This window comes from Colius striatus, chromosome 1, assembly GCF_028858725.1.
Source record: "Colius striatus isolate bColStr4 chromosome 1, bColStr4.1.hap1, whole genome shotgun sequence".
NCBI lineage: Eukaryota > Metazoa > Chordata > Aves > Coliiformes > Coliidae > Colius > Colius striatus.
In genome coordinates this window covers 76,281,069-76,307,859 of record NC_084759.1, presented here as the reverse complement: position 1 = coordinate 76,307,859, position 26,791 = coordinate 76,281,069, and the positions used below count along the sequence as shown (strand labels likewise).

Sequence of the window (26,791 nt, the reverse complement as noted above, 5' to 3'; positions counted from 1 at the left end):
ATTCAACACACAAGACTTCCAGACTCTCCAGAGAATTCCTAAGGTTTCTGCAAGACAGATTTATTGACCATTTACAAAGAAAAAAATGGTAATTACAAGACAAATATAATTAAACATAAAAAGCTTTGGATTTGTACAAAGATATTAATTTCTTGTGGTTGAGATGCATTGTTAAAAACAACAGTGCTAGCTGAAAGGACCTTTGCAATGCAATGTAATCTGCAGTTTACAAGGGGACGTGACTGAACAGGAAAGACACAGATTCACCATTGTGTGTTCTTCGAATTGCCTCAGCCAGGATCATAGAAATGTCAATAACCTGAAAGAAAAAAAGAATCAAGAAGATAAAATTTCTGGTATACTAAGAACAATAAACTATACAGTTATGAATGTTTGAACAAACATTCATTTTACCACTGTGTTCTTATTTCTGCCAGGAATTAAAATAACATGAAAGCATTAAGTACTTAACATACAGGTAAGAACTGCATTAATACAAAGTACAAACTCAGAAACTGAATAAGAAAGCATTGAATAAGGTTGCTGTATAGGCTTACTGCTGAAGACTCCTGGCACAGGGCATGTTATCCATCACCAAGGAAGTATTGTAGCCATCAGATGGCAGTGTCCACTTGACACAAATACAGTTTAAAGGCAAGTATACCTTTCAAATGCTTGCATTGCAATAAATGCCAATTAAACTTTAAGCTTTTTAAAAATTTAAGGTTGCATCAAAACCCCTCAATCTTTCATGCTTTCCTCCACTCTGTACGAAGGAAATATATGACTTCCCAGAACAACCTCCTGCAATAGCTACTTTAATAAAGTCCGTTTCATATTTTTGGTTTGGTTTTTTATAAGAAACACATGCCATGGTAATCTTGGGCCTTTTCATCAACGTATTTAAAAGAAAAATATTAATGGAGTCGTCTAGGGTTCCTGTGGCAACTACAAAAACATAACTAACCTAAATCATTACATACACATATTGCACAATTAATATTGATTTAAAAAATATATAAAAACAATCCACTACCCAGTTCTTCATTTGTCACTCTCAGGTATACTCAAATTTGTTGCAAATAAGAAATATTTTGCAATATTCTATTATACTACCAGAGGCCACTTAAAACAGCTCTTTGGCATGTTCAACAAGACATTCTGCAAACATAGTTTAGAATACTATATTCCTCTCAAAGTACAAATTCTAACACCAGTTAACAGTGAAATATAAATCCAGAGTTTAAACAGATAACACTAAACCACTCCTGTACCTGAATTTTTGGGCAGTGTTTCATTTTCTCTTCTTGAGGAATTGTATTAGTTACCACAACAGCCTCAAATGATGCATTATTAATTCGAGAAATAGCAGGACCAGAAAAGATACCGTGTGTAAGAATGGCATAGACTTTAGTAGCTCCAGCAGACACTAACCTGTAGAAGACAAAGGAAAAGTGTGTTGTCATGCATGTTTACCTACATGGCTACAGATTAAGCTATATACAGATCTCTGTAAAATACATTTTACAAACAAATTCCTTCTGGAAGCTACAGGAAGATACAAATATCTACAAAACAAATCAGAGAATTTTAAACTTTCTCAGGTTATACAAATAATAACACAAATAAGCCTTTCAAAAATGACAGAGCCCAGAGGGTGGTGATTAATGGCACAGAATCGAGTTGGAGGCCTGTGGCCAGTAGAGTTTCACAGGGATTGGTTCTGGGACCAGTCTTGTTCAACATCTTCATCAATGATCTGGATGAGGGGACAGAGTGTACCCTCAGCAAGTTCCCTGATGACACCGAAGTGGGAAGACAGGCTTATTCATTAGAAGGCTGTGCTGCCATTCAGTGGGATCTTGACCAGCTTGAGAGTAGGGCAGTGAGGAATCTCATGAGGTTCAACAAGGACAAGTGCAGACTCCTACATGTGGGGAGGAAAAACTCCATGCCACCAGTACAGGCTGGGGGCCAAACTGCTGGAGCAGCTCTGCAGAGAGAGACCTGGGAGTCCTGATTGATAATAAGCTAAATATCAACCAGCAATGTGCCCTTGTGGCCAAGAGGGCCAATGGCATCCTGGGATGCATCAAGAATAGTGTGGCCAGTAGTTCAAGGGAGGTTCTGCTCCCTCTCTACTCTGCCCTGGTGAGGCCTCATCTGGAGTTTTGTGTCTAGTTCTGGGCTCCTCAGCTCAACTGGGACAGGAGACTGGAGCATCTTCCTTATGAGGAAAGCCTGTAGGAACTAGGGCTGTTTAGTCTAGAGAAGAGGAGACTGAGAGGGGATCTCATTAATATTTACAAATATATAAATGGTGGATATCAGAAGGTTGGGGCATCTCTTTTTTCTGTTCTATCTAGTGACAGGACAAAGGGTAATGGGATGAAGCTGGAACACAGAAAGTTCCACTTAAACATAAGGAGAAACAATTTCACTGTGAAGGTGAGGGAGCCCTGGCACAGGCTGCCCACGCAGAGTGTGGAGTCTCCTTCTCTGGAGGTTTTCAAAGCCTACCTGGACATGTTCTTGTATGACGTGATCTAGGTGTATCTGCTTTGGCAGGAGGGTTGGACTGGCTGGTCTCTAAAAGTCCCTTCCAACCACTACCATTCTATGATTAACTTCTTATCAGTAGCAGTGACTAATCTAGAATCCTGCACTTTTGACCACATCAACACAATATACAACTGAATTCCAGTACAAGTTTTCTGTCTTAATTAGGCAAAAATTAAGTAGGTTGGATGGCAGTATTCATAACTCTTTTGTGCCTCTTCTATTGCACACCTTTGTTTTCATTTCCTACTCAAGCAGTCCTGCTTGGAAAGAGTTTCTGCAGAAGAAAAAAATGTTAAGGATTAAAAGCCTAGCTTTACTGCAAGGTTATGGGAAGACCTGCTGCTGATCAAAGGAAGCAGTGAAATGATGCATCACAAGAGGGAAAAAAATATAAACCAGAGAACTAGAACACCTTGTAAATTAGTCAGAATCTCTTAATTTGGTTTTGACTGTCCCCCCTGCCTCTAGATGAACAGCTGCAACCTAACTGCTTTTCTAGTCTCAAAAACAGAGGCCCTGAAGAGTGGTATTTTATCAGACCACAGCATAAGCACAAAAAAGATAGGAAAAAAACCCCAAACACAGAAACATTGTCTCTTTTTTAATGACTCAATAGAATCAAAATTTTCTGGTCACTCTCAGCATTGCATTTAGTAGCTGTAACCTACGAGGAAGATGCACTAAATGTGTACTAAACCAGGGGTAGTACTTGAGCAAGTTGATCTGCTGTATCTGAGCACTTCTTACTTCACCTGCTTGATATGTATCTAGGTTGCTGAGTAAAAAGAGGTCTAAAAAGTATTTTAGTGAGCAAGTCTAATTACACACAAAGAACATCTCAACTACATTTGGCATTAAAGAAAAATAATACTTCATGCCAAGAACATGATATAAGCTAACACCACTCAAGTAAAAGCATCTTTCTTGATGAATACCACAAATAGATGGAAGATTTCTGATGGTTTTAGTATTTGCTGTATTGTAGGTAAAAGAAGTGCTTACTTTGTAACAGGAAAGAAATAAAGGTCTCCACTTTCACAGGAATTAACTTCCCCTATGCATAGGAATATTAAGAAAAAAATCCACATTGCCTACGCAATTTGTGATTCTGATCTGAATAGGTCACAACCCAGAAGCATGCTTTAGGGCCTGATGCAGAGTACTATGCAGATCGTAAATGACTGTACACCTCTTTCCATCAAAGTGAAAAGAAACACAGGACTAAATTGATCCCTCTAGCACGAGTTTTTTGACAAACCTACATATTACCCTGAAATATGTGAGCATACGGCCAAGTGCAACCATAAACTAATCCTTTCTACTAGGCCTCCAGTTAAGACAGGGGGTCTACATCCACACTTCAACAAGTGGACCAATGGGAAAGAATTCAAAGGCCATCAACAACAGAACAGAAGTGTAGAACTCATGTGGAAAGACTGAACAAACTGAAGTTACTTAGTCTAGAGAGGAATGAGGGCACTTCAACCAACTACCAGACAAAAGACAGGAAGTTATTTTCAGCTCCCTGGATGAAAGGGACAAATAGTTTTACACTGAAGTTATACATTAAAGATTAATATTAGGCATACATTGAACATTAAGGAGAAAATACTTTCCAATCTTAAATCTACTGAAGGTTTGTGAAAGATTGCTTAAGTAGAATGGAAAGGGTCCATGATGAATTTAAAAAGATAATGATTTTTCTCTCCCTCATTTTTGACTTGGAACTGAAAAAAAATGCACTAGGTAGACCAAGTCCCTTGCAAGTTATATGACTTTTTATCTATTTTGTCATTTTTCTAAACACGGAGAATATATTTCTGTAAATATTTTCTCAGCTCCATGTTCTAAAGAAGTACACAGCTTGACCACTGAGACCTATAGACTCAAGGATCAGAATGACTTCTTGCTACAGAGGTCAAGTTGTGATACAAGCATGCAGGACACAGCAACTGCGTTCATTGGTTACCTACGTGTTACAATACACTGGGACAGTTTACAATAATACTTACTTCTCTGCTGCATGACATATTGTGCCACATGTGTCAGCCATATCATCAACAAGAATTGCTACTCTGTCTTTCACATCACCAACCAAGACCATTCTGTCCACTTCATTTGCCTTCTTTCGTTCCTTATGAATGAGAGCAAATTCCACATTCAGTCTGTCAGCAATTGAAGTAACCCTGTTACAGAAAAATACACCACATTTAGAGCAATATTTTAAAAGAAAGAACAGAGTCATGCACATATATTTGTCACAAACTTTTGCAAGCAATGAGACAGATTAGAAACAGTCTTAATTCACTGCTAATAAATACAACCAGAGAGTCTTAAGCTATACTCCAGAAATTTGTTTTAAAATACATTTAATTGACTCTGGTTTTCTTTCAGTAAGTGCCTGGCTTTGAAAACACTTCAGCTATTCACAAGCTTTCATGCTTTTATGAAGCTGCTGCAATACTTAGTAACACTAGATAATTTAAAGTAGAGGTAGCCCCAGTTTTAGGCCTACAGTGGCACACATTGTAACATCCTCTCTGAAAGTACCATTGCAGCAATGTGAAGCCAAATTGTAGGGATAAACCAAACAAGTAAGCTAATACTGTTTAATAATTCTTTTAGCAGTACTTGACTGGTAATCAAGGAGCTTAATTAGCAATTCCCTTAGTAATATGTCTGCTCAACAAAGACATTTCAAAACTATTCAAGATGACTTTGGGTGGCCAGACAAACCCCTGATAACAAACTTAATTTGTTACAGACTTTCAATTCCCTTTTTTTCCTTTTTTTTTAATTTAAATCTACCAGGGCTGATAAGTACAAAGACACATGAATACACAATATGATGCTTTCCCTAACCTCGTAGCCCGTCTTTTTAGAATACGATTTGAATTTTGTTAACAAGGTTAATAACATGCACAGTAAATAGAGAATACAGTTTTGTTTGTTTACCACTTAAAAATAAAGGTGTTGCTAGTTACTGTATTTCAACAGCTGGGTGATGAACAAAAAACCAAAGTGTTCTGGCATTTCATGAACAATAGCGTAATTTCACACTAAGTATCAACACTATCAAAGGCATTCAAATGTCAATAGTATTTACATGCCTTATTTCAGTCACAAAATTTAATAAGCTGGGCAAAAAACCAAGTAAATAGTAGGAAACAAAAAAGAATTCAGATATTTTAAATGATTGCAAGAACTTTATTAAATTTCTTTAATGCTTGCAGGTTTAAATTTTAGGACAAAGTTTCTTCACATTCTATTCACTTTTCATTAATCCAAGTACTATTTTGAAAGTCTACATGTTTTGAATGGAAAGGCCAAACTATTTATTTCACATGACATTGTTGTGGATGAAAGAGAAGCTGTGAATTTATTAAAAGTAACATTTTTCCCTACTTCACCAGCAATTGCTTGGTTGCATTACAACAGAAATTACAAAGATAGACAGGCTACCTATCTATCTGTCTTACAGTGAGAGTGGTCACTAAAAAATAACCTGTTACTGTCAACTTGAACATAAATATTGAGTATATATATAATTATATATAATATAAATATTTGGTAGGGGAAAAATGTTGTCATTGTACTTGAATTCTAAGCAAAGGCTGTGTTTTGTTTCAAAAAAACCCAATCAAACAAAAACAACTGTTAAAAAAGAATAACAGTATCCAGATAGGAACAAAGACGTTTAACTGAGTCATCTAAATTTTACAATGCCTTCTATAATTTATATTCTTCACATCTTTAACTTGATTAATCTAAACAGGAACAATGACAGAGTTCTAATCAGTCTTATTTCTCAACCAATTACTAGAATGTGAACACTCACAACAGACTCAAAGGCTTAAATTAAAATTATGACAGTCTTTCACACTTTATCTCCATACTACATCCCATGCATTAATATTTGATTACTATGGGTTTACAGGGTTCTTTCTTCATTTTTCTTCATTCCCACTGAGTTTTGTAATAGCAGCAGGATGAACACAACTTGAGGCAAAATGGTTATTTTCAATGGCACACTTTATCAACTAACTAGCCAGTAAACTTCTTAGCTTTTCACACTAGTTTACACTCAATAGGTACACAATAAAAGATAGGCTGCTAAACACTGCAGAGTGAACACTCCAATGTTCTGTTTTAACCTTTTGCCACTCAGTACAAAATTTCACACCCTTTTTTCTAGTATTCACAGTGCACAACTGATGGTCAATAGGTGTACAGCTGGAATGCAATAATGTACAGTAAAAAGAAATATGACTCAAGCAAGCGCTTACCTAAATGCCAGCAGGTACAGTGAGGACAGGCCATATGCTTTGACAGAGAAGGGAAACTAGGCAATTCCAGAGCGAAGCAGGAAGAGGTGCAGCAACTGGACTAAAGAAGCAAGCAGAAGGAAAAATTTCTCCCCTCCTGTGGAGGGATTCAGCTAATGAGGCCATATCCAGGGAGAGAGAAGAAGATTTTCTTTAGCATATAAATGCGTCTCGATCTTTTCAAGTTTTTACAATGCAATTGGATACATCAGTGATGTATCCTATATCTCACATAATTCCCAGAGGAAAAGAGACTAGACAAACCCGTTCATTACCCCCTAACTATGTGGAAAAGTAACAGTTTTAGGCTTGTATAGTACCTTTTTGCACCACCTGCATCAGGTGAGACTATGATACAGGTTCTCCACTCCACAATGTTCTCTTTAATCCACTGCAGCACTGCAGGTTCTGCATACAGGTTATCTACTGGAATGTCAAAGAAACCCTAGTCCGAAAGAGAAAAACAATTTCATGAATGCATAGAATCATAGAATCATTTGAAACCACCAAGTTCAATCACTAACCTAACACTGTCAAACATATGTTCATATTTTACCTGAAACAAAAGACACAGGGAAAGAATAAAGCTTTTGTCTTTAATGTATGGTAGAACTTCAGTTAGTATTTTACATTGGCATAATTTTGTCCTCTGATATCACTATTATATGCAGCAACAGACAAATATTGAGGTCTCTAAAAAGCTCACCTAAGACTAGTGAAATAAAAGACACCTATTCTCAAATGATATAAAAATCCGAAAAGAAAGCACTCTAGTAAATTCATGCCTATGAAAAGCTCTCAAAAAATCCAGTGATTATAATACTCAGCTCTCATGAATTTCAACTGCTTGACATGAACAGTGGTATTTCAGTATGGGGAAAATTCCAGTTAGTATTATTTGAACAGCAGAAATGGAATCTTTTTTTTTTTTTTGTGCAAGTTGCAAGGACAAGAAATCTGCATTAGACTGCAGATTGAAATGGTTTTTAATTGCATGACAGACATATAGATAAAGGGAAATTCTGGTTAAACAGAAGACCAGAACTGGAAGAGAAGGTGTCTTCAAGAAAAAAATCTATAAGGTATCTTGAAAAGAGGTACACATGAGAATGACAAATGACATCTGCTCTGTGTCTGAAGAGCAAGCTTTGTCATTTTCTGGATTCAGCAGTAAGCCAGGTAAGGGTTGCTAGCTTCCATCTTCACTTTGCTTAAAAGAATGTTTTCCCCTTGGCCATGAAAAAATTCTATCTAGGATCATACTATAATCTACGACCAGGCAAAGTTTCAGAGAACTTGCCTCAAACCAGTATATTTTATTTTTGGGAGTTTTTACAGTAGACCTGGCAAATTCCCCTGAAGACTCCAATGTACAAGTATTTGAAGTGTCTGTAAAATTACCCCACAAAATCAAGGCTGATCTTTCAAAAAAGTAATTTAATTAGAAAAAAGGTAGTGAGACTTTCTCTGTACACTCATGGACATAGACTTTCAAAATAGTAAGACAAAAAAAAAACCAGAGAAAGAATATTAGCTTTTCACATTAATTCAGTAGAGCCCCTAGTCACAGTTAGTTAAGAACTGGTAGTTACCTGGATCTGAGAGGCATGCAAGTCCATGGTGATGATGTGGTCAGCCCCTGCAACTGACAGCATGTTTGCAACAAGTTTTGCAGAGATTGGAGCACGGCTCTGAGGAATAAAGCACAAGTGTTTAAATTTAAAAAAGATTTCTACCAGATGCAAGGACTCAGAAAATTAGCTACTTTTATTGATTTTTTTTTCCCCTCCCTTTATGATAGTTGGAATCTAGAAATGAAATGCTCTAGAACTTTAGCCAAAGCAGCTTGGGAATAGATAATCTTGCTACTGGGGGTTTGAAACTCAACAAAACATTTAGGAATATCAATTTGCACAATCTGCCTAATAATGTTTTGTAGTAAGACTGAGTAAAAAGCAGATAAAATTGGGGATACAATTTTCCAGTTCTTCTACTTACAACTCTCAGCTAGCTTTTGTACAGCAGAAAGACAATTTCTGTTTCTCTAAGTCACCACCCTACATTAACATCCAATTCACAAGCAACTATCCTGTTCTAAAAAACATTGCCGAAAACAAAGATTGCAGGCAGAGTGAACTCAACTTTTGAAAACACTGCTTAAAAGCAAAGTTAGTATCAAGCATTTCTTCATGACTCAGTAAAGCTTTTAAAAGATCCATGTTGGCAAGGGTCTCCTACCCTGGTCTTTTTACTTCTTTTTTATTTAATTCAGGCTTAATTGTTGGATGCAGTTAGGAGTCCAGAAACCCCAGAAGGGACATGGGAGATAGAAAAAAAACAGAGAAGTGGAAACAGCAAAATCTAATTAGCAAAGTTAATGCCAAGGAGAAAAGCTTTTTAAAAGTGACGAGAATACAGAATAAACATCAACATGAAAAAGAGAAGATGGAAAAATCGTGACTGGAGGATACTTGACTTATTTTGAGCAACTCCAAAGTTTAAGATTTTTTTTAAGCTCTGAAAAAAAGCTATGTTGCCCTGGACAGCTATCTCTAACAGAAGCACTAAACAAAACCTCCTGTTTTCTTTTTTGTATTCTTTGAATAATGTTAATAGTTGTCAATAATATCAGCATGAAAGTAGAATTCAGGGGTTCTATCTCACGGTCATACCCTATTTTTTGCTGGGTCAGTAATCAGTCTTTCTATGTGTCTTTATCAAACTGACTAATTTACCCTCCGAGGAACCTCCTTTCCCTCTCATACACACAATTGCAGAGTATCTCCCACCTCCTTCCACTGATGTTCAAAGGCATAACCTGAAATAACATGCATGGTTTCCCATCTGTCCTATCAAGGAGTCAGTGTTTTCCTCAAAACATTTCCTATTTAGGTGGAAACTTTACATTTTTCTGTTTTAATCTGCAGATTGTCAACATAATTCCAGAAAAGAAACTGAGATATTGCAGTGTCTCTTACGGCTGGATCATGTTTACCATCATCGTCACAGAAATCCTCCATTTTGAAAACCATGTCTTTTGGGTTTTGAGTTTTACAGAACATCGTAACCACTTGGTCTATGACACAGGGAAGATACAGGCAATAGCTAGCAAGATCTCTGTAACTGAGATGCATATAGCTTCCATAAGAGTTTACTCTCATTAGCACTTCAGCACAGACAATTTTCCAATTACTGAGGACTTGTGCTGCTCCTCATTTAAGCTCAGTTCTGTAAAGTCCGAGTCAGCCAAAGCTTTCTGGATATTTCTATTATTAGTAGTAAACTTTTGGTTAATGCCACTGAAATTCCTGACCATTCGAACTCAGTAGTATAAATTGACATTTTTAAGATTGGCTTCAAAATATTCTCAAATCCCTGGCAACATCTAATCAAGACTGAGTTTCTACTCTTTTGACTCTACCACAATGTTCTCTTATCAGCTCTTTGCAAACCTCCAGTTTGATGATATAGCTAAGGTGGACTACCAGGTGACGCAGAAACCAGAGGTTTGCTCCCCTGCTCATCCCATTCCTTCTTCTCAGGCTATACACTTCCATCACCTCCCTTTGTTCTGCACACTGGGACTTGTCTGAACACACAGCAGCCAGAAGAGGCAGCTCAAATGGAAGAGAAGGGAAAAAGATGGCAAAACAGACCACCCACTCTGGTAGAAGCAAGTAACTAGTTCAGGCTAGCTGCTGAAGGAAATTACATCCTTCCCAGAACATGGTTTGCCATTTCCACTTCACCTGGCATACTGAAATTTGCTTCTATCTACCCCCCCGCCATTTCTATTTAATGTGAATACCACTTAGCTTGCCACCTGTATCAATATCATGTTATCACCATCCCACGCATACAAGAAAAACCCAACAAAAACACCAAAATACTTCCCTGCATCAAATACTAATGTATACTTTACCAGTTGGTACTTCTTTCAGCTGCTGGCCTTGCAGGCTTCCTTCCCAGAAGGAAGAACTTGAAGGTTTTACCACTAGGTAACTTGTTTTAGCAGACAAGCACACATCACAGATTGCCTACGTGCTGGTGGACAGAGGGTCTTGGAAGGAAAGATAGCCAGACACCAATACCTGTTTCTCAAGAATGGGCTAATAGGAAATTAAGGCAAATGAAGTTTGCAGCTATCTGACCATTTCCTTTACAAAAAATTGTGCATTAAAAGAAAACACAACACATTCAAGAGGATTCAAGATTTGATTGCTTATACAGAAAATAAGTTTTGTGATATAACATGAAATAAATTTAAGATTATTTTAAAATCAAAGGAAGTATATTTATGTGAACCTCAGATAACTTGGCTTTATTATTCAGAAATTTGGATGACAAAGGTACATAGATGAGAACAAGACTTTCTTTATCTTGGCATTTGTAAGGTTTGCTTTTGATCAGATAGGCAAGAACAAAGAGGTTCACCGTATTCATTGTTCCGTTCTTTGACACAACTTAAGATTAGTTTCAGAATTATTAGTGTGAAACACAACATTACATTATGTACAGAAACTAAATTGTAAAGTAATAGCCAAGTTTTTGGTTCCTAAGCAAAATCCCCACTTATGTATAAGAAGTTATAGAAATTATTTCTTCCTTTGTGATGCATTACAAATTTATTCACAAATCTTAAAATTACCAGGGGCAGGTAAGAATCCACAAAACTAACAAACAATCTCACAAGAGTTACTGTGCACAGGACACATAACTGAAAGTCAAAGTTGTCCATTGAGATTAAAGCTCTCTCTTATTGCAATGTCTTGCTCAAAATGCATCACATGAGTATTGAGGAAAAAAAATCCAAGGAACTCCAAAGATTTAAGTGGAATTTTCTCTTTTAAGAAAGCCAGTTGTGAAGTATATAAACACTGAAGATTCACTAATGTAATACCTAACTTTATCATTTCAAAAAAAAGGAGATATGCTTTGAAGCTTCAGAAGTTGACAGCCATTATCTTGAATGTCTACATAAATGTTTTAACTGGAAGCTAGGAGTTTTCTAGTAGCAAATTATTCCACAGGATTAATGTCATGGCCTAGGTGAAACACAGCTGAAGTCAAGAAGTGAAACTGAAACTGTCTGCAGTTATACATAATGTAATCCAGTAAGTTTCACCCTTTAAGGCCATGTTAATGGAAATGCATAGCGTTAGATTAAAAAAAAAAAAAAAAAAGATACCTACCCAACGCTCCACGGACCCCTTCTACAAATCAAAAAAACAAAGTTACATGAGCTGTAGAACACCAAATTCACCTGTCACTCTACTTCTAACTCATCTCAAAGGCATTACTGCAGCATCCTACATAGATGTGTCCTGTGCATGGCTTGAAATGCTATCATAATTAGAGGATGCATAAATGCAACTATGGCTAAAGCCCAGATATGCACCTGAGCTAATTTTAAATTAGCTAGTTTGTGTATTAGAAGTTTATGGCAGTGCTTGATTGTGTCTAAATTACTAATTTTTCTACAAGGTTCAGCAAGCTTTTTTTGCTTTTTTAAACCTAGTCAAAGTTTTGTGCTAAAATTTCCAGAGTAGATGACACAGACCTCATTCAGAACACGATTTTGTTACTGCAAGGACTTTTCCTTACATTAATAAATCGAGAGCATTTTGACTGTTCTCAACAATCATAACTGCAATAGAGACATGAAGAATACAGGGTTATTTCAGGCAGCAAGGACTCAGACTGTTTAATTATTTATAGATTAATATAAACAACTGAAATTAAAACCAGAAAACAGCATCCAGTTAGTAGTTCATAGTCAAACTACTACAATATCTTTCACCAGAAAGAAGAAAATCTGTGTATAACCACAGAAAGAAAATGGCTGACACTTTACTGACACTTCAGGCAGTCAAAGATGCACAAAGCTTGTGCACTCAACATGGGTTAAAGAACAAGTGATGTGATGCAATCTGACAGTGAGAGGAAAGATCTCCCTGTCAATAAGTTGTCCAAAGTTGACAGCTATATTATAGCTTATTTTGCAACATGGAGGTCAACTACCAAGGTTAATTTCTAAAGATGGCAAACATTTTCTCAGTTGCAAAACGGGATAAAAAAAAGGAAAAAGGGAAAAAAAGAAACGGCTTGCCTAGAATTGCCAGAGAACTGTGACACCCAGAGAACAGTCTGGAACAATGCTCAAATTCTCTGTTAACCTAAACAAATTTTGTGGGTAGCATGCTATGCCACTGCACTTTAGGTTTTAAGTGTCTCCTGGAAGTCTGACATACGGATTTTGGGTATCCTTGATGATGCATAACCTAGATGCATGGAAAATTTGAGGTATATTCATTCCTTTTCCACACAGAGAACTTACAGATGTTCCATCAGAATCTTGCAATGTGAATTTGGAAAACAAAACATAGTGAGGTGCTTTCCTACCCTTGCAACAAAATGTTTCTCTCTACCCTTTCAAGCTCTTTTGATGAAAAGTAGTATTTCAGTTCTCCTGATTAAGGGAGAATAGTATTCAATATAAAACACGGCAAAAAACAAGTTTCAAAAGATGTCTGCAAAGAATAGAGAGCTACTATCTAACTCCTGAATTTAATTTTTTGAAATATAAAAATTGAGTCTTGATCATATTGGTACAGTTGTAGAGAATCTGCTCCTAAAGAATGAGTAGACTAGAAAATAACTTTTCTGTATTTAGTTTTTTCACAGATGTTACAGGCCAAGCACTACATATTTTATAGTACCTGGAGTTACTTTTAGCTTCTACATTGCTTCTCAGACTTGTTAAGTTCTATATAAAAGAATGCAAGGCTTTCAGCATGATTTGCTTGACAACCAAAGTGAAAGGGAGGGGTCAGTCCATTTACTGAAAATTTTAGAAAGGGTCAATCATTGCAATCCAATCTTAAAAACCAAAATCCCAATTATTCTTGTTAGTTCTTTTCAAATGAGTTTTGCATTGCAGATTTCATCACTTCCTTCCATTTGGTTCTATTTAACCAGACACGGTAAAACTCAGAGCACTTCAAATTTAGGATTTAATTGTATGCAATGAAAATATTTAAAGGGTGTACTCTCCTCAAACACAGAGATAAAAAAAAAGAAAAAAAGCTAGAAAAACAGGAAAAAGAGTCCCAAAAGGTGAAGCTTGCTAACAAAGTACTCTGCAGTATACCACACACATAGGATGTGGCCACTTTTTCAAACTGAAGAATTTTTCAGTTATCAAAACACAAGCAAAAAAAAGTAACTTCCGTCACTTCATTCACCTATAGATGATGTAATCTTACATTTTATCAACTTAAAAAAAAAAAAAAAAGAGAGAAAAAACACCAAACCTCTTTCAGATCACTTATTGGTTTATGGAAATGCAATTTGTCTCCAAAAATTTTATGTGACCAAGCTGAACAAAAACCTTTCCAACGTTACACAGTTTTTACCTACCTTGTCTTTCTTATCTTGCCTGGCATATGGAAAACATGGAATTACAGCTGTCACTCGGGAGGATGATGCAATCTTGCAAGCATTGATCATGATGAGCAATTCCATTAAGTTGTCATTTATTTCTCCACAGCCACTCTGGATGATATACACATCTTCTCCTCTCACACTTTCACCAATCTCTACACTGAAAGAGCAGATGACCATTTAAACACTTGAATTACTGGAAAAGCACTAATATTAAAAAATGAAAGTAATGAATAAAAATATAGAAAAAAGTTTTAGCAAACTTCCATAGTTTTATTGTCATTTAGAGTAAGATTTTTATTTTTTACAATGATTTGGATAACTGTCACCTTGATACAAAACCTATTTCAGTGTGAACCAGTCTAAAATTTACTTCAGCCTAAATATGGTCTTCATAATGTCAGCGCTAGCCACTGATATTTTTTTACTGTAACCTGTATATTCTGTGTTCTTGTCACCTCTCAGGGAGATAACTATTTAAAGAACAACGTATACGATAAGTACATATACAACAGAGCCAACTTTAGAGCATTAAATACTGCCTGCATCAAAATATCTCCTCTAAAAAGGGCAGTTATTTTTCTGTGATAATTAAGATGTTCCTCAGTTTGAGGAACTACTGCATTTTAGAAGAGAAAAATATAAAACCATATCCATAAAACAGAAGTCTGGTTAGAATTTGCACCATGATATCCAAGTAAAGTATTTTTTTAAAAAAGATAATCTTAGAGAAAAGCTAAGAGGGCTGCTTATCAACAGCCCACCATGACTCGACTCTTGTTGTGTCAGTTATTCTATTTGCTCTAACTATACTTACATACTTTGGTTCCTTATCTAATAATTATTTTATCCTTCCACAGATTTCAAGGCAAATTCTAGCACTAGTCATATTGCAGAACTAAAAAATTAAATAGATATTATAAACAGGATAATTGAAACAAATCAGTTGAATGTGGGGTTTTTTTCTGATTCTAGACCAAAGCAAGAGAAATATATTGTTGAACCACACTAGCTTTTCACAACTTTTTCTCCCAACTTTACACATCAAACCAGCAGACTAACCTCCTTTTTTCCCTGTATCCATGCACAATGTACACAAAACATACAGGCTTCCTAAACAATGAGGTGATCAGACCTTTCAAATCCACATTGAAGCTAGTCACAATTATTAAATGCTAAAATCTCTTGGGCCCTTATTTAAAAAGTTGCACCCAAGACACAAATAAGCAAAAGTGGAAACCACCCAAATGCTCCAGATGCAAGTAGAATAATTTCTCTCTTGGGGTCTCTGAGGCTTGTTTCAGTTAAACACAGTCTGAACAACTTTTGTTTAATCAGATTTGATGTTGCTGTGTAAGACTCATTAGCTTTCTGTAGCAACAAAACACAAAGGAATTTACTGCTTAAAAAGCCTTAATGATATGCAAACATTTGATTTATTACCATGAAGACAGTAGACTCCATGCTCTCAGCTCCCCTATTTGAGTCCTCTATAGTCCTAAACAAGCCCAAAAAAAAGGTCTTCTCTAAATTTTTCTCCAATTAACACACTTTTTGCTTAAGAATGCTACTAGTAGGATTTTGTAAGGTCAAAAGAAAGCAAACCATCTGAGCAAATATCAGGATCTCTGGAAGGACAGAGGCAGGCAGGGACAGAGTCATCTGCAGATATATCAATATTAATCCAGAAAACTTTTTGAAGGCTTCTATCATGGCATTAAGAGGCTTTATTTTTTTCATAAAACTGATACTTCCCTGTCCAAGTTTTTGATCAATGGAATACAGTTGTTCAGAGAAAATTGATTTGATAAAAATATGTTCTGTTTGTTTCCCTTTCTGGAGCTAAAATGGTTTTGGTCAGCATAAATTCAGAAATACACTAAGTATAATCTATAATTGTTAGAACTGGTCAAGTTTAATTAGAAGCCTGATAAAAAACAATTTGGATATTGGAATGTCCACATCACAGAAGAATAAACAAAATAAAATAATAAATCAAGAAACCTGTCACTACTTCTGAACACACAAATCCAGCTCTAAGTAAAGTATCTACCCACTAGCTTATGGACGTAGCCTCAATCATTGTTATCACAATATACATTTATACAGAGCTGCCTCATAAGAAGTATTGTCAGATATCACATCTCTGGAACAGATCCAAAGGTGACCACCACCACATGAAAAAGCTCTGCGGTATCTCTTTCAACCAAAGACGGTGAAGTTACAATCCAGTTCCAGAAATTAACCTAGGAGCCATTAAAAAGGAGAAGAAAGTAGAAAAATACTAAGAAAAAAAATCACCATCAATTTTCAGGGCAGAATGTTACTGGAGTGACAAAGAAAGGCAGAGTAAGATCCTAGTACTTGGGGAAAAATGTCACCACCAGTTTCATAGACATATTATGCAATAGGATAAAAGATTTGCTGAATGACAAAAATACATTAACTTAATGTTCACAATATACACAAAGAACACTGAACTGTAATATTTGGAGTTGCTTTGCTCCTTTTAAAAAGTCGTTTGTAAGCAGACCATTAAGAAATAACAGGTTTCAGAAGGTCAGGGAATATATTTTGAGATAAATATAGATACGATTAACACAATGGACCTGAAGTGATGTTTCTTCCATTGCCATTAACTACTATCTTTTCAAGGACCTTTGGCTAGCAATAACTTTTTCATCTTGTAAATAAATTAGAAAAATGAAAATACTACTACTTTCTCTCTTGGTGGACCTGAAAAATTTTTTGGTTATGCCTTTCAAGCTAGAATGAGTGTCGAATAGGTATGTCAAAAAAGGCAGTGTATTTACATACCTAGAAATATATTTTCTAGTGGATAAAGAAGATATATTCAGTTTAAAATAAATCAAGCTTGAACTAATACTTGCAGAGCACTCAAGGAACACAGCTAAAGGTGCCAGGGAATACCATAATGTATTGCACAGAGAGCTCCTCCCAATCAACTGGAGACAACTGTGCAACAGATCAGAATCTTATTGTCAACCTTCTTAAACATTTGTATTGAGAGGTATTTGGATAGATTCGATTTATACACAGCTGCCTATTTTACTTTCATTGAGCCACACAGTAAGATAACGAGTCATTTTGTTGAAAGTATTCCATCAGATGTAGCCTGTACTAACCCCACTGGGATTTTTGGAGGTGGTTTGGGGGCTTTTTTTTTTAACTTGCTTGTTTGGGGTTCCCGTCTGCCTTTGTTTTGTTTTGTTTTTTCCAAACACATTCAGCTATAAGCAGGCAAGCAATATGAAACTGTAAATGACAGTATCAGATATCTGATGCACTGTACTTTAAATATCCATTAAAGAACAGTAAGTTAAAAGCAGTCAAACTTTGTGACAGTTATTAACATTGCTACTAAATTCCACTTAGACCATCTATACTATGACCTAACTAACTGCTTGGGGCGTTATTTAAAGTTTCACATAGTGAGGACACTGAGGAAGGACACAAGAACAAGCTCTTGCCTTAAGAGCACCTCTATTTATTTTATGCAATTTAAATAAAATTCAGCTATTTGGTAACAGTTTAAATAAACTTCTCGTTCAAGAAAAGTCAACAGAACCTGTACATTAAAATCCCTGACACCATATAATTGTATTTTAAAGAAAAAATTATAGAAATTAATAGCTCACAAACTAATTTACTTTATTTGAGTCAGTTGCTTGGAATCCACAGTACAAGGCTCTACTTGGGAAAAATACTCATAAGACAGGACTTGATGAAAACCAGGTTTGAGTGTTGGGATCTACCCTTATCTTGCCAAGCCTGATTTGAGAGTTCAATTTAATAGTCTTCATGGTAACGAATACACAATAAGGTTCAAAAACCCAATTACATTACAAACACATTTCAATGACTGAAGCACCCAGTACGCAAAATTCAAAATCAGGAGTAATAGTAGTCTGAGCTTCTTCTGAGCTACATTTATAATACACTCCCAACAGAATTTATAGTGACAGGAATTTCAAATTTCTACAGCTTAACTAAAAAAAAGTTGTGGAGATGGAGACAGATAAGTATGTAGAGCCAGACTAAAATGTAAATAATGTAAATCCATAACTAGGATCCTGTTCAAATCATGCACTTAAAAGGGATCTCTGTGCAATTCTAAACAATTACAACTAAGTTTCTAGCCACGTCTTACAAGAAGTAAGATTTCTCAAGCAATTTAGGTGCCAATAAAGTAGGTCTGTACTTAAAGGATTTTTAACAGCCAGAGGCCAAATTTTAAGGTCTAGAGTCCTCATAGAGTGTGCAAAAAGAATCAATATCTCAAAAGTAATCAAAAAATCCACATGTGGAATTTGCAATTCATTGCAAATTAGCCAATGGAGAGAACTAAGCAGGGGGGTGTGTTTGACCTCTTATCTTTGGGAACATATTTGGCAGACTAAGGTCTTCTAACGCAAGACCTCCACTTACTGCGCAAATATTTCAACTGCCATGACACTGTATAATGAAGCGGATACCAGCAAAGCCCAAAGCAACAAAGGAAGAACAAAAAAAAAATCACAGCTGGTTTTAAGACTGTAAGTATCCTGTATCTACTGGCACCCATGGTCTCACCTGAACTCTAGCCTGTTCTGCTTTAATAGCTCCAAGACCAAGCCCTAACTAGATCTTCATTGACAACTGCCCCATCCTAATGGCAGGCATTGGCGTAGTAAGCACCACAAGATGGGAAATATCTTCCTAATATCCTTTCTGGCATGCAGTCTGCCACTGCATGAGGAAAACTTGAGTAGCTCTGGGCTAAAACATGTGCAGTCCAAAAGAAAATCTCAGAAATTTGAGAACAAAGAGTCGTCAAAGTCTGAGTACCAAACTCTGCAGCTATGGACATGTAGAATTATCAGCCATTGTTCACATAGGTCTGTTTTTAGGTTTTAAATTTCAAGCATTTCGCATCTACTTAAAGATATAAAGTAGACAGTAAGGCCAATAAAGTGGAATCCTGAAACCAAAAGCTTTGAAGCATTTTTGACCCTCTTCTTGATCAGAAGAATGAACACTAGTGATAAATAGTCATATTTGCCACATCTTCAATTCCCTAAATAAATAAAGCACACAGAGTGTGCAACCCAGAAACAATTTTTATCTTATTCAATGAAGCTGGAAAAATCTGTTTCTCCAGCCTTACCGGGCTCACAACAGTGTAAGAGAGTGGGAAGTGAAGGAAACACCTACCTCTGCTGTGGCAGACAGAACACAACAAACCCAGTTGTGGATCACTTAGCAGCTGGGCACAATAAAGAGCCACGTCACATCCCAGCATGTCCCTAATCCCTACTGCATTCATAGAATCAATCATAGAATTATTTTGGTTGGAAAAGCCCTTTAAGATCATCAAGTCCAAACACTAACTTATCACTGCCAAGCCCACCACTAAACCATGTCTCTCAGCCCCTCATCTATGCCTCTTTTAAATACCTCCAGGAACAGTGACTCTACCACCTCCCTGGGCAGCTTGTGCTAGTGTCTAGCAACCCGCTCAGTGAAAAAGTTATTCCTAATGCCCAATGTAAACCTCCCCTGGCTCAACTTGAGCCCATTTCCTTGTGTTCTGTCATTCATTATTGGAGAGATCGAACGTCACCTCACTACAATCTCCTTTCAGGTATTTGTAGAGAGTGATCGTGTCACCTCTCAGCCTCCTCTTCTTCAGACTAAACAACCTCAGTTCCCTCAGCCGCTCCTCATAAGACTTCTTCTCCAGACCCTTCACCAGCTTCAGCTGATTTAACACCAGCTTATCGTCTGAGCTTGGTTATTCCACAATTTGGGGTCTGCAAACACCATAATCATCTGGTCTTGTAAGGATGCTACAGCTCACAGTCCCTGCAGCAGCTGAACTCAAAGGAACTAGGGAACAGGAAACATAGCAAGGTCACATCTCATCTGAGACAACTGCAATTTTAAGAACTTGACAATGCTGAAGGCGAGATAGGAGGGAAATGTTACAGTCCAGTGCCAAATTGTGTATCCCTGATCTATAACACTGATATCAAAGTTTCCAGGCTTGTTCTGATATTTTCAATTATTTACTTCACAGTAACAAACTGTTTTCATTACCCCACTTTATGTGAAATAAAGACTCACATCCATCCTTGTAACATTTCTCCAAGGAAATATCAGCTATTTTCTCATGTCTTCCAAAATTACATTTCAGTTCAAGATTCTAGTTTTATTAATTTGCTGACAAACAAATGGCCCTCATATCAACAAAACAGCATTTCCCATATAGCAGACAATGTCTCTTTGTAGTGAACCTGTATTTTCCTGTGTAAAACAGTATACACTTCAGTTGACGTTTCTGAAACAACCCAGCTCCAGCACCTAAATAAGGCAGTAGGTAGGCAGACTCCAAATTCACATGTGTCAGGCATGACTTCAGTTCACTTCCCCATGGATATGTTGAAAAGATCTGCAAGAAGACTCACTTCAGCCGGTGAATCTGACAGGAAGAGGCAAGAAATTTGTGGCAATAGGTGGGAGAACCAACTTCTTCCACTGGAAGAGATGTGAGTAAGAGGATGACATCTATGACTACAGTTTTTCCATTTTGAGAATAACAAATATTTCAAGGATAGAGATCAAGTAAAGCATCTTTAGAGAAGCAAATATACCATACATTGTAAGAAAATCTTTTTAAGAAGTGATGTACATTTAATGATGAATTTATTTAATAATCTGAGTCATCAAAAAGACACAGTTAAATCCCAGTACATGTATCAAGTATAATTAAATGCCATCTCAGTGTATTTGGAGACAATTTTGTGAAAAACTTCAGATTATTTAATATCTGTATGTTTCTGTTACATGCCAGTCAAACAGCTTCATGATGCTGAGGCTACAAGAGCCATGCCTGTTTAAGTATTTCCATCCCTTTCCTCTTTCTTCAGCTCACCAAGAGGTTTGTGGGGTTTGAAGATAGCAAGTGACTGAGCTCCCACTGTAGCCCTAACATTTGCCAGATGAGTGAGAAAGTGGTGCCACTCAAGCTCCTACCATGACATTGTGGGCTGGCACTTGATGCAAGAGCTTTGAATACCAGATAGTTATCTCCCACAACCAGATATTATTGAGGAGCTTTCTGCTTTAGTTAGAGCTGCTTGACTTCGGTACCCAGCTGAAGGAAAGTATTTCCATACAGTTCAATTGGAAAGTAAAAAAAAATGAGCAGTGGTTAAGTCTATCAGCAATTGTCCTTGCTTCCTTTAGCACAGACATTACAGACCTGTGAGAATAGCAAATGCCTAAATCAGAATAGAACAGGGATATTGCTAGATATGCTAGTCTCAGTATATATATATACATATATATACACACACATATTTTTAAAAAGAAGCTTTCCTCATTTTAAAAGTTCTGGAGCTAGGAATGCACCTGCCTATTTAGCCACAGTACTCATCATTTATGGTCCTATCCCTGACTGACCTCAGAGTACTCAGCTTTACTTCCTCAAAACCACTTATGTCTGCTAAGGATCGAGACTAAGACTGAAAGCCTGATACAGTTGAAATATAAGGCAAAATATTTAATGACTCTCTCCCTCCACTCAATTCTGTGAGCCAGAATAACTGCAGTTCTCAAATAAATGGTTTCCAGCTGGGACCCTTTGACAAAGATTTAAGCCTGAAGCTGTACACACTTGTCCATTTGCATAATTTACATTTCTATTTAAGAGAAAGTAGCAAACAACAAAAACGGTTTTAAAGAAAAGCTGAATCTTCTCTGCAACTTGCTAACTTAACAGATCTGACAAAGCAAGAGTTTGTTGACTCTCAGGCCCAGCCTTATCTGTTTGCATAGGGGTTTAACCCAAGTGCCATTGGGAAAGTTTAAGGTTCTTTGAGCGCTTTAACTACCAGGTTCTAATATTCGGTAATGCTGCAAATGTATTTCGTAATGACAACACACTTGTTCATACATTTTAAAATACAACAACAATAATAAGAAAAAATTGCTGTGCTGGATTATCTTTATGTAGAAATTAACAAATTTTTGCTTACAAACACACACAAAGCAACTTTGTTATACAGTCTGAATATTCAGATGTCTCAGGGAAGTACCACTGCAGCATAAATATCAACTTTAGCTGTAATTTAATTTCAAATACATTGTTGAGGGATTCTCTTATTATTATTGCTGATTTTTCTTTTTATTTAAGACATCACTCTATAAAACTGGAAGGCCAACATCCTGAAATAAGTTGCTAAGGATACTGAAAAAAATTAAAGCATTACATAGTGGGTATAACTGTATTTGTGAAGAGGAAATGAGAACGTCAATTTATAATCTCAAAAGTATGAGATTGTAAAAGAAAGCAAAGCCAAACACTTCTTAACACTTAACCAAGTGTCAGTCAAACACTTAACACTTTAAAGTGCTAAGGCATTTTAAGTTCAGAAAAAGAAAAGGAAACCAAAAAGACAATGTCATCCTCACAGTGTTGCAACAGAAGCAAATAGAAATAATGTTTAGATTACATATATTTCTCATATCCATACCACACTACATCCCTACTTGACCAAGAAAACAAACTGGCAGTACTAGATTAGCCAAACCACTGACATGTGGCAGTCACCACTACCAACTTGTTTAAGGGCAGAGGCCAATACTGCACACCTGGAAAAATTGACAGATCAGAGATTATTGTATTGTTAAGTCTGGAATTTAAATACTTTACCTCATGAAACAAATATGCTAACTTTGGAGATAAAAATGCTACCTTGGACAAAACATGAATCTCGGCTTAGAACACAGAAAACAGCATAACTAAATGTCTCTGGAGAACAAACATTTAAAAAAAAAATAGAAGTTAGGAAGAAAGTCATGCAACTGAATACACAAATTAAGTATTATCACACAGAAAAGAGATCAAAGAGCAATAAAGTGAGTAAGAGACTGGAAAGACTTGAGAGATTTAAACTATTCAGGATTGAATAGAAGAGTTAGAGTGTGCAAACATTAGGTTGCATAAACACCAATGGAACAGGGTTTATAGTAATGCCAGGGAGCATAACTAGAACAAGAGCAATTAAACTGAGAATGCAAAAACATAGACAAAATAGAAGGCCGAGCTTGGTGAGAACAATTTTACAATACACCATGCTAATCTTTGAAAGGAAGCAAACCAAACATGCTTGTTCAGGAGATTCAAAACAAGAACAGATCAAAAAGAACATAAAAAACCTCACAGACTAGCCATCTACTTACAGTTGGGAACTTGCATTTCAGAATCAGCTGGCAGCCTAGTCTCATGCATCTATATAGAAAAGCCCTCGACAGTCTCACCAGCTCAAGGGATAAACATCCAGCTGCCATCTCAACTTAAAATTCTTCAGTAAAAATGAGTCAATCGTATCAATGAGTCAGAACACTAAGATGACAAACCAGTAAAGAGAGGCAATACTAGCCGAAAGGCACTGGCAAGCACATTCTCAGCAAGTCCAGGTGAGCAAGCTGTCCTCATGGTTTCGGGTAGGATTTTTGGCACTATTATCAGAGTCACTTTCTGCATTTGGCTAGCCCAGAATCTAATAACCCTGTACTTTCAGCAGTAAGCCAAGGCCATCATGACAACTTTGTGATGCTCGTGCAGGACTAGTCTTGGACTAAGGAGGGGAGCCATACAGGAGCTGTAACTGGCCCACCACATACAAACTGGCTGTTACACCAAATTAAAGAGCAGAGGGAGCAAATTCTGAAGTGCGACTTGATACAGGATCTTTTTTGGGTATCTAACCCATCACCACCATCCTATTTGTGCATCCACTCACATACAGACTTACTTATGAACCCACACAATATACTGTAACTCATAAAATCAAGATGATTGTCTCTTTACGGAGATAACGCTGATCACTCATTTGGTTAAACACCTATGGACAGCGGGCTGAACCTGATGCTGCAGGAGGGCGGCTGCCTGTTGCCAGTACCCCGCGGGAGGATGCTCTTCAGCTCCTCGGGGGCCATGCCACCTCCCCGCCGGTACAGGAGCTGCGGATGGGAGCGCTTCGAAGCTGGGTCAGCCCAGGTGAGCCAGGGTAGCTCCGCTGAGGTGCCGGCGAGTCGCGGGACCCTCCTGCAGCCAGTGGGAGGGAGGGAGAAGCCGGAACGAGTGATAGAGGGGAGGGCGGACAGGACACGCGGAATGGCATGCTACCCCTGGGGTTGCCGCGCACCCGGCAGGACCCACCGAATCGGGACTAGTCTCGGGGGAAACGAGCCAGGGAGAGAGGAGCGCTTGTCCCCGCCTCACGCACCTGGTCTCCTGGTTGCTGAACTTCTTGGTGACCACCTTGCCCAGCTCCAACCCCAGCCGCTCCGCCACTCGCTGGGACAGGTCGTGGTGGGAGCTTCCGCTGAACAGCACGATGTTCGGCATGGCAGGGACAAGCGCGGGCGCGGCGGGGGGGAGGCGAAGGCCGCGGAGAGGAGGAGAGAGAGAGCGGGGGAACCCGGCGCGGGGGGTTTTGCCGGCGCGGGGTCAAATACCCGGCGCCGCCGGCCCGTCCCTGTTGCCGCCCCGCCGGCCGGAGCGGGAGGGGCGGCGGGCACAGGTAGCGCCGGCGGCCGCTGTCCGGCGGAGGGGCGGTGCTGAGCTCAGGAGGCCGGGCCGAGACCGCGGCCGAGCCGGCCGCACGCCTTTCCCCGCCTCCTCTCCAAGCGCTCTTGCTCCCCTCGCAGCGCACTGCCTTCCTGCTTGCGTGCGGTGCGGGGTTAGGCAGGGCTTCGGAGTTTTGCCCCCGCTTCTCTCCCCGGCTGCGAACCGGGGTTTGGCCGGGCTTCACCTCTGCCCGCTCTTCTCTCCCGTGCTCGGAGAAAGGAAGGTCTGACCAGGCGCCGTGCTGCCGATGCAGTCGTATTTAAGCTGTTCAGGTGTCACCATCACCAAAAAAAAAAAACACCCCAAAGACTTTAAAAAGCGGTCGCCAAATACAGCTATGTGTAGCTATATGTTTAGTTAGATAGATATTGTAGCTACTGGAGCTGTCCTTAAATAACCTGCAGCCGATTCTATATATACACCATTCCATTATATACACCATTTTTCCATTAACGTGTTTGTTTTTCTCGATTGTTGCTTAGAAATAGGCTCACGTGCAGACTGCAGTCAGAAAACTGAACAAAGACAAAAAGGTCTTAACCTTCAGCTAGAGTTATTTTAGCTCATATAGATAAAAAGAACTAAATTGCAGTGGGTAAGTGATTTCAGAACCACTTTGGTTTTCCTGCCTTAAGCAAACCTTTGCTTCGAGAGGCAGTGTCTTGAACATATGTTTAACAATGCTTTGTCACTGGGATAATTCATGACCAAATAAACCCCAGTGTTGCATACATCACCTCTATAGACAGTTTGAGAACTGGTCAAAAAGTCCCTAAGTAATTTTTCAACTGCATACTGGATTTTTTATATAATTTCTACAAAGAAATGTCGGGTTTTTTTCCAGTAAGAAACATTCTCCATTAAAAAAAAAATCCAAAAAGAACAAGTGTATGTCCCAGACTGAATGTTTTAATCAACAGATGAATAAGAAATGGTTTGAGTTGGTGGGGAGCAGGGGTTAATAGTTTGGGTTGCTAGTGTTCCCACTCTTGTGGTCCAAGCCATCGAGCCAGACAGTTCCACAAATCAGGGGCACTTCTTGCTAAGTATTGCATCATTGCAAAGGCAACAGAAACAGAATACAAGAATGGGAACACTAAGTATTGTGACTTACCACAGTATAATTTCAGAATCTGTTCCAGCATCTGAGACATTGCCAATGCTTCAGCATACAAAAACTGGTTTATGACCCACTCACCCTTTTGCCCTCTTTGCATTTTCTCCTTATGCAATTAAAAAGGTTTTAACCAATAGCACTGTAGGCTCATAACACCATCTGAAAGTCAAGTTTGTGTTGCTTCCAGTTCATTCATCTTCTTCAACAGATAATTTTGTAGGCCACATTTTGTTCTGAATTCCTTGCAGCTCCAAGTTTTGCCGGCTGTCCTGATCTTGCTGTGATTTTGAGCATTGGTTATTCTAAAACCTTTAGCTTCAGATCTCATCTTCCATTCAAACTGCAGCTTTCAAATCTGTGAAAAAGAAAACATGCTGATATGACTTCAGGATTATCAGTACCTGCAGTAAAGCAGCATTAGACAGAAAAGGGTAATTTAACTACAAAATAATGTAATAAAGGAAAATCGTACTTCACTGTAGACCCAAAACAACACCAGAACTTTTGAAAAAGTCTTCAGAAGACAGGAAAACAACCTGGGCTACCAAGAGTTTGGGTTTTTTTACCTGTGTTTGACAACATTGAACCTTCAAATGAACTAGCTCACTTGGTCAATGTCTTGACCTGCTCTCTTCTCAAGCTGTCAAGTTAAAACTCTTGTCCTCAAGTGCATATATTCCTCTACTTGCTGGCTTAGTGGAATAC

At 37.9% G+C, this 26,791-nt stretch overlaps 1 protein-coding gene across 2 annotated transcripts; it reads right to left on the bottom strand.

The window, feature by feature from the left end:
• Window positions 1-129: 129 nt before the first annotated feature.
• On the bottom strand, window positions 130-24,935 carry PRPS2 (phosphoribosyl pyrophosphate synthetase 2). Of its 2 annotated transcripts, XM_061988548.1 has the most exons (8): window positions 24,626-24,935; window positions 14,307-14,490; window positions 12,080-12,100; window positions 8,480-8,578; window positions 7,208-7,332; window positions 4,575-4,748; window positions 1,275-1,434; window positions 130-319 (listed from the first exon to the last, which is right to left on the bottom strand). In XM_061988548.1, the coding sequence occupies exons 1-8, from the start codon at window positions 24,745-24,747 to the stop codon at window positions 227-229; spliced, it is 978 nt and encodes a 325-aa protein (XP_061844532.1). In that variant the 5' UTR covers window positions 24,748-24,935; the 3' UTR covers window positions 130-226. The 2 variants fall into 2 exon arrangements, with proteins under 2 accessions (XP_061844532.1, XP_061844534.1); XM_061988550.1 differs by lacking the exon at window positions 12,080-12,100.
• Between the last annotated feature and the right edge of the window lie 1,856 nt (window positions 24,936-26,791).

What these genes read in the sequence shown, in the direction of transcription:
- PRPS2 (XM_061988548.1), bottom strand. Translation starts at nt 24,747, where the DNA reads ATGCCGAACATCGTGCTGTTCAGCGGAAGCTCCCACCACGACCTGTCC. An exon ending in TTCAGCAACCAGGAGACCAG is followed by an intron (nt 14,491 to 24,625) that starts GTGCGTGAGGCG and finishes CTGCTCTTTCAG; the next exon opens with TGTAGAGATTGGTGAAAGTG. An exon ending in GATGCAGGTGGTGCAAAAAG is followed by an intron (nt 4,749 to 7,207) that starts GTACTATACAAG and finishes TTTCTGTAACAG; the next exon opens with GGTTACTTCAATTGCTGACA.